The sequence below is a fragment of the Brachionichthys hirsutus genome, unplaced genomic scaffold (genome assembly GCF_040956055.1).
Source record: "Brachionichthys hirsutus isolate HB-005 unplaced genomic scaffold, CSIRO-AGI_Bhir_v1 contig_610, whole genome shotgun sequence".
NCBI classification, from domain to species: domain Eukaryota; kingdom Metazoa; phylum Chordata; class Actinopteri; order Lophiiformes; family Brachionichthyidae; genus Brachionichthys; species Brachionichthys hirsutus.
Genome location: NW_027180429.1, coordinates 108004 through 116514, shown reverse-complemented (window position 1 = coordinate 116514; position 8511 = coordinate 108004). Strand labels below are relative to the sequence as shown.

The following is an 8511-nucleotide window of genomic DNA, read 5'->3' as shown; positions in this document are numbered from 1 at the left end:
CAAACGGGGTCAGGGTGGAGACGGGACACGCGCTGTGACATCACTTCCTGCTGATCAAACGGGGTCAGGGTGGAGACGGGACACGCGCTGTGACGTCACTTCCTGCTGATCAAACGGGGTCCGGGTGGAGACGGGACACGCGCTGTGACGTCACTTCCTGCTGATCAAACGGGGTCCGGGTGGAGACGGGACACGCATTGTGACATCACTTCCTGCTGATCAAACGGGGTCCGGGTGGAGACGGGACACGCGTTGTGACATCACTTCCTGCTGATCAAACGGGGTCCGGGTGGAGACGGTCCCACGTCTGTTGCTTTAGTATGTCGTTGTGAGCAGCAAGAAGATTCTCTTCTACAGCAACGAGCAAGACAAGGAGCAGTCCATTCCCTACATGGTGCTAGATATAGAGTGAGTAGAGCAGCTTGTCCACCTCTGCTGAGAAGACAGACGGGGACGGGTCTCACTGCGTCCTGTAGGAATGATGGTTTTGTCTTCACACAGCAAACTGTTCCACGTGAGGCCCGTCACCCAAACCGATGTGTACCGTGCCGACGCCAAAGAGATCCCGAGGATATTCCAGGTCTGCTTCCGTGATCTACTGTTGGAATCCTGACTCTTGCTGATCGTCTTTGTTTATTTGAGACACACAATTGTGTTGTCAATGTTCCAGATTCTTTATGCCAATGAGGGCGAGAGCAAAAAGGAGCAGGAGTTCCCCGTGGAGCCGCTGGCCTGTGGAGAGAAGTCCAGCTACATCTGCCACAAGGGCCACGAGTTGGTCCCCACGCTCTACCACTTCCCTGCTAGCTGCGAGGCCTGCACCAAGCCGCTGTGGAACATGTTCAAGCCCCCGCCTGCCCTGGAGTGCCGCCGCTGCCACATCAAGTGTCACAAAGACCACATGGAGAAGAAGGAGGACATCGTCGCGCCATGCAAAGGTGGGCCTGTCTATTAATTAACGGTGATTCATGACTAATGCGCTCTGGCTCTGCCCCCCCCCAGTGAACTATGATGTGTCTACGGCCAAAAACCTCCTGCTGCTGGCCCTATCCCAGGAGGAGCAACAGAAGTGGGTCAGTCGACTGGTCAAGAAGATCCCCAAGAAACCGCCCCCAGCAGAGCAGTTTGCTCGCTGCTCGCCACGCACCTCCATGAAAGTCCAGCCCAGCCAGTCCACGAGGAGGCCCAGTCGCCCGCCCCCGACCAGCAAGAGCAGGTGGGGGCATTAAAGGCATCAAACAGTGATGACTGCAGCGCTGTTTGCTGAGCTGCCAACATTCAACGGCAAAATGTGTAAAACGTGTTATCGGGGATGCGTGTAGTTTATCTTCTGACCTATGGGGGGGGGGGCTGAGTTCACCCAGGGGGGAGGTCGTGCATGTTTTGAACACAAAAGTAGTTCAGATGAAAGGAGCCCCCACCACAAAGAGCCCTTTGGGGCCGGTAATTCCCCTCGTTCTTTAGGAATGACTGAAATAATTGTCTCTCCATGAAGGGGGGGCAGTTTTTCGGTTTATAATAATAATAATAATAATTCCAAATATATAAAAAAAAAAGATTTTTCTTTTCTTTCCTTTTTTTATCTTTTAATCTGGGATTGTTCAGGGGGGCGGGCCGTAGTTTGGGGACCACTGACATAAAGCGTAAACAGGGTGACAGGGGACACCACATTATTCCCCGTGAAGCATTACATTCCTAAATGTGTGTTTTGGTTTCCAACCACAAAGTGTCTTTGCTGCACCGAACGTTCAGACACGGTCCTGGTTGACTGCTTGCTATGGTGGTGGTGGCGGCCTGTGGCCATGCATGTTTGTTGGGGCTCCTGACCATCTAGTCTTGATGGTTAAAATATAAGCTTTGATGATGTCTGATGGTTTTTTTGTTGCCAGTGGAGCGAGGACTCGTTATAGGCTTGTCTTCGTGCATCTGACTTTGATCTAGAGCACATCTAACCCACAGAAGATGAGTAACGCTCCATTTGTGCTCTGACTTTGATCTAGAGCACATCTAACCCACAGAAGATGAGTAACGCTCCATTTGTGCTCTGACTTTGATCTAGAGCACATCTAACCCACAGAAGATGAGTAACGCTCCATTTGTGCTTGATCTCCTGTCATACGTGGAGTTCTGCACGCAGCTTTGCTATTTTCTGAGACAAAGCTAGCTTCTTTCTCTCTTCCTCCAGCTAACCCTGCCTGGGAGTGGCGTCCGGCGTCCGGCGCCGGGTTTCATGCTACACAGATCAGCATGCTGAGCTCCACGCCGTTCCAAAGTGGAGTTGTGTGACCCTTACCCACCCACCCAGCCTGGTCAGCCGTGGAGCTGGAGCAAGTCGTTCAGCTTCTACAGAACAGGAACCAACCCGACCAGGGCTTGCCAGAAGGGGAAACACTTACCTCAACAGCTTTTGGGGGTTCTTGTAGCCAAAAAGACATTCTTGTGTTTAATAATTGTGAACAATATGAAGGGTTTAACCCTTGTGTGGTGTTCGGGTCTGTGGGACCCGTTTTCATTTTTCATTAAAAGAAAAAGGATACAATTAATTATTTTTTCAAACTGAGACTCACTGGCTTTGGCTCATTTTATGTGAAGAACATATATCAGAATACATATTTAATAACAACACACCATACACCCCCCCCTACACATTTCTATTACATATAAGATGTTCGGGTCCACTGGACCCGGGGCTAATAGAAGTGTGGAAATTGATGTTGTGTGTACTACAAACCCACCTACACACCCCCACACACACCTACACACACACACACACATACCTACACACACAGCAGGCCTAGACAGGAGGATGACAGAATGTAGGTACACAGAAAATCAGTGGGTCAAATGTGCGAGATCTGGGCTGCCTGTGATGCTCAGAGCTCCCACCTCAACTGCTGACTTCAAAGAACAGGCCTGTCAAGTCTTCCAAGTTTGTATACACGGCTGACACATCCCTGGTATCCTATGTGCCAAAGAAAGGCAAGAATGTGGTACTCATGAGTACACTGCACGGGGATGGAAGAATCTGTGACCAGGAACATCACAAACCAAGACCATCATGGATTATAATGCCGCAAAAGGAGGGGTAGACAACATGGGCAAGCTGGTGACGGCCTACAGCTGCAAACGGAGGACTCTACGCTGGCCACTGGTGATATTCTCTCAGCGTACAATGCCTTTGTCATTTGGATGGCACGAACCCAGAGTGGAAACGAGTGAAGCTGCAGAAAAGACGGCTCTTTCTTGAGAATCTGGGAAAGGCATTGGTGAGACCACAAATCCAGAGAAGAAAACATATCCCCAGAACCCCAGCCTCTGCAGCCATGGTGAGGAGGATTCAGGAGGAGAATGCTAGTGCCCTGTCCATCCAACCTACAGAACCACAGTCTGCAGAACCTGAAGTAAGTGTGTGATGCTGCTGCAGTGCATGTCTGGCACTCATGTCTTGTGAGAGAGAGAGGTGTTAGTAAAATGTCTGATCTTTTCATTATTCTAGGTTGTGAACACCAGCAACAAGAAGAAGCGGTGCGAAGTGTCCGACCCAAGATGGACAGGAAAACACAATATACGTGCATCAAGTGCAAAAAATATATCTGCAACACACACAGTGAAGCTCTGCCCCTCATGTGTTGTATAGGCTAGCGGCTAAAGGCCATGTGTTCAATGGGGCTGATGTGTTGTCTTGACTGATATGTTTACTCTGAGTTCAGCTTGTGTTGTGCACCTGAAAGGGTTAAATTTCAAGTTCAAGGAAATAAAAGTCAGTAGTTTTGAAAAACCTTGCTTCACTTGTAAATGTGTTTCCACTCATATCTTGATTTTAATTGATTTTCTTTATTATGTTTTAAACAATTTTTTTTTTATAAATGTGACCCAACAAAGGTAAAGGGCAAATACTAACCATATATATTGTTTATACTGCTTGTAATTGGGATAAGGTAAACATCTGTTCAGTATTTTAACATAAAAAGTTTGATTGTGAGGCATTAAAAGCCACAAAATGCAACGGGTCCATCAGACCCACGAACACTGGCTGAGTAACAACAATATGAACACCACACAAGGGTTAAAGGGGAACACGACACTCAGAAGATGAGATTCCTGACCGTAATCCCAGAGGTCAGTCTCTGAAATGTTGTTGTAGCTTCTTGATAGCTTTCATGTGCAACTCCACACAGTCACTGAAACCCTGAATGAGGTACTGACGGACGAGCTGACCTCTAGATGAGACACCACGTGTCTCCATCAGACGTCCCAGGCACTCGTGCTTTGTGGTTGTTGGACTATGGAGGCCCACACAAGACATCCCGACATCTTCTGAGGGTTGTTGTTTATGAAGGGTTGCACTGCTCGGCTCCGCCCCCTCTTTGAATGTACATCTGGGACGTTCCAGAGGTGACACGGGAATTGTACTCATTGTGGTGTGTGGTGTGGTGGTACAGGACATAACATCCGTTCGAGAAGCACCCTGGCATGAGAGACTGACGTACCCCGGTGAGGGTATTGCGTCACTCCCTGTCCTATTTATTGTTAGCAGATTAACGCCGCCAACTTTCGCAACTCTTTGGGGCGTTTCTCCTTTGGTTTGATAAGCTAACTACCGAATAGCTTTTAGCACCGCTAGCTAGCTAGCGATGGCTTCTCCCTCTGCCTCTCCGCTGTCCTGCTCAGTGTGTCAAATGTTTAGCTTCTCCTCTGCCTCCTTTACTGACAGTGAAACGTGTAAGAGGTGTAGTCTATTTGCTATGTTGGAGACGAGGCTAAATGATTTAGAGACACGGTTCCGCACCATAGAAGCGAATCCAGTAGCTTTGATAGCTAGCCAGCCCTCCCTTAGCGGTGCGGACCGAGCCGCTAACCGTCTCCGGGCTGCCTCCGAGCAGCCGGGACACCAAGGCGGCTGGGTGACTGTTCGGAGGAAGCATAGTCCGAAGCCCGCTACGGTTCACCACCGCCCCGTTCACGTTTCTAATAGATTTTCCCCGCTCAGCAACACACCTGCTGAGGACAGTACTCTGGTGATTGGTGACTCCATTCTCAGAAACGTGAAGCTAGCGACTCCAGCGGCCATAGTGAGGTGTATCCCGGGGGCCAGAGCGGGCGACATTGAATCAAATTTGAAGTTGCTGGCGAAAGCTAAACGTAAATACCGTAAGATTGTAATCCACGTCGGCACTAATGACGTCCGGCTACGCCAGTCGGAGGTCACTAAAATTAATATTGAGTCATGTGTAGCTTTGCTAGGACTATGTCGGACTCCGTAGTTTTCTCTGGCCCCCTCCCCAATCTGACGAGTGACGATATGTTTAGCCGCATGTCGTCATTCAACCGCTGGCTGTCTAGGTGGTGTCCGGAAAACAACGTGGGCTTCGTAAATAACTGGCAGACATTCTGGGGAAAACCTGGTCTTATTAGGAGAGACGGTGTCCATCCTACGTTTGGTGGCGCAGCTCTCATTTCTAGCAATCTGACCGAGTTTGTTAGACAACCAAAACCCTGACAATCCAGAGTCGGGACCAGGAGTCAGAGATGTAGTCCTACACCCATCTCTGAGCGTCCTCTGGATCAGTCACCCACCCAGAACCCCATCCAGAACCCCATAGAGATGGTGTCTATAGAGATGGTGTCTGTTCCCCGACCCCCTAAGGTTGTTAAATTGTACAGGAGACGTGTTACTCCTGGAAACCTTATAAAAATAAAAACTGCTGCCACAGAAATTAATAATAGTAAAACCATTAAATGTGGACTTTTGAATATTCGCTCTTTGGCGTCAAAGGCATTTTTAATAAATGATCTGATCTCAGATCAGCATGTTGATATTTTCTCTTTGACTGAAACCTGGCTGGGTCCTGAAGATTATTTCAGTTTAAATGATGCCACGCCTCAGAGTTATGTTAACTCTCACATTTCTCGAGACGCCGGCCGTGGAGGTGGAGTTGGAGCCATCTATAACTCGGAGCTCCAGATTAACACTAAACCTAAATTAAACTATACCTCCTTTGAGAGTCTTATTCTTAGTCTGTCACTCCCAACATGGAAATCAAGCCAGCCAGTCCTGATTGTTATAGTTTACCGCCCTCCAGGCCCATACTCTGAATTCATGTCAGAATTTTCAGAATTTTTAACAAGCTTAGTTCTGAAAGCAGAACAGATACTTGTTGTGGGAGATTTTAACATTCATGTAGATGTCAGTGACGACTGCCTTGCTACTGCCTTCCTCTCATTACTGGACTCAATTGGCTTCTCCCAGATAGTGAACGAACCCACCCACAGCTTTAATCATGCCTTGGATCTGGTTCTCACGTATGGTATTGATATTGATCAATTAATTGTATTTCCACTGAACCCTTTTTTATCAGACCACAAGTTCATCACTTTTACGTTTGTATTACTGGACTACGTTCCATCAAACAGAACTGCCTTGACTAGATGTCTGTCTGATGGTGCTATTGCTAAATTCAAAGAAGTGATCCCATCAGCATTAAACTCTTTATCAAGCCTTAACATTACTGAGGAGTCGTGTGGTAACTTTAGCCCCTCCCACATAGATCATCTTGTAAGTGGTGCTGGGGACTTGATGCGCACGACGCTTGACTCCATCGCCCCCTTAAGAATTAAAAAACTAAAACCAAGAAGGAAAGCTCCGTGGTTCAATTCTGAAATTAGATTGTTAAAACAAACATCCCGAAGACTGGAGAGAAGGTGGCGCTCAACTAAATTGGAGGAGTCTTGTTTAATCTGGAAAAACAGCCTGAAAATGTACAGGAAGACGCTCCGCAAGGCAAGAGGAGCATATTACTCATCTCTAATAGAAGAGAACAAATCTAATCCGAGGTTTCTCTTTGACACCGTAGCTAGGCTGACACAAAGCGCCAGCTCTGTTGACCCTTTTGTCCCGACAGGTCTCAGTAGTGAAGACTTCATGAACTTCTTCAGTACCAAAATCGAATCGATTAGGGACGTCATTCGTCAGCGTCTGCCTTCGTGTGGCATTGACCCCCCCCCCCCCTGGCAATGGAAGTAGAGATACGGCTGTTACTCTTGATAGTTACTTGGATAGCTTCACCCCCATTAACTTGCAGCAAATGAGTGCAGCTATTGCCTCATCTAAACCGTGCACTTGTCTCTTAGACCCGGTCCCAACTAAGCTACTTAAAGAAGTCTTCCCCTCAATCAGTATTGCTTTGCTAAATATAATTAATCTATCCCTACTCACAGGCTATGTACCCAAGTCTTTTAAAACAGCAGTCATTAAACCGCTTCTCAAAAAACCAACATTAGATCCTGATGTCTTGGCTAACTATCGGCCAATTTCAAACCTTCCATTCCTGTCAAAGCTTTTAGAGAAAGCAGTTTCCAGTCAGCTGTGTGAATTCTTACAAGACAATAAGTTATTTGAGGTTTTTCAGTTGGGTTTCAGAGCTCATCATAGCACAGAGACAGCATTAGTTAAAGTCACCAATGACCTTTTAATAGCATCTGATAATGGACTTGTCTCCGTGCTTATTTTATTAGATCTCAGTGCAGCCTTTGACACAATAGATCATCAGATTCTGTTACAGAGGCTGGAACAATCTGTTGGTGTTAGAGGATCTGCATTAAACTGGTTTAGATCATATTTATCTGATAGATTTCAGTTTGTACGTGTTCATGATGAATCCTCTACGTACACTGAAGTTAAATATGGAGTTCCACAGGGTTCAGTGCTTGGACCTATTCTGTTCACGCTGTATATGCTACCCTTAGGTAACATTATTAAGAAACATAGCATAAATTTCCACTGCTATGCGGACGATACTCAATTGTACCTGTCCGTTCAGCCAGACAAGGTCGATCAGTCGGTTAGACTTCAGACGTGCCTTAAGGACATTAACTCCTGGGTGACCGAGAACTTCCTGTTATTAAATCTAAATAAAACTGAGGTTCTGGTTCTTGGGCCAAAGCATCTCAGAAATGTCTGTTCTAGTGTTGTAGATGGCGTCTCAGTGTCCACCAGCACCACTGCCAAGAATCTGGGTGTAATCTTTGATCAGGACCTGTCATTTCAGTCCCAGATAAAGCATATTTCAAGGACTGCGTTCTTTCACCTTCGGAATATTTCAAAAGTCAGGCACCTACTAACCCGAAAAGATGCAGAAAAAATAGTCCATGCTTTTCAAGAATCAAGAAATCTTTAATGTCATTCATACACTCTCATGCACAAACGAAAAACAGCACTCAGGTCCCAGCTCGAGGCACACAACACACATTCATTCAACTTAAAGTAAATATATACACAAAATTAAAAAGTGACAAAGTGACAAAGTGATTGCACAATCCCCGTTTGGGTCCAACACGGAAGCAGTGCATTTGGCCTCCGAGTTATCCACTGTTCACAACCCTCACAGCATCAGGGAAGAAACTGTTTTTGAACCTGGTGGTTCTGGCCCTGATGCTGCGCAGCCTCCTCCCAGATGGGAGGGGGGAAAATAGTCCGTGTGCAGGGTGGGTGGGGTCCTTCATGATGCAGGT

The 8511-nt window shown here is 47.0% G+C and overlaps 1 protein-coding gene and 1 long non-coding RNA gene across 2 annotated transcripts; both read left to right on the top strand.

Annotated features, from left to right (window-relative positions):
* The first annotated feature begins 317 nt into the window (after positions 1 to 317).
* LOC137914849 (uncharacterized) lies at positions 318 to 803 on the top strand. The gene is made up of 3 exons (XR_011106425.1): positions 318 to 408; positions 502 to 580; positions 671 to 803. It is a non-coding gene; the product is annotated as an uncharacterized lncRNA (long non-coding RNA).
* A 3831-nt stretch (positions 804 to 4634) lies between these two features.
* On the top strand, positions 4635 to 5500 carry LOC137914850 (uncharacterized). The gene is given in 2 exon segments (XM_068758346.1): positions 4635 to 5226; positions 5229 to 5500. Coding segments are annotated over 2 exon segments (864 nt in total).
* The last annotated feature ends 3011 nt before the right edge of the window (positions 5501 to 8511 follow it).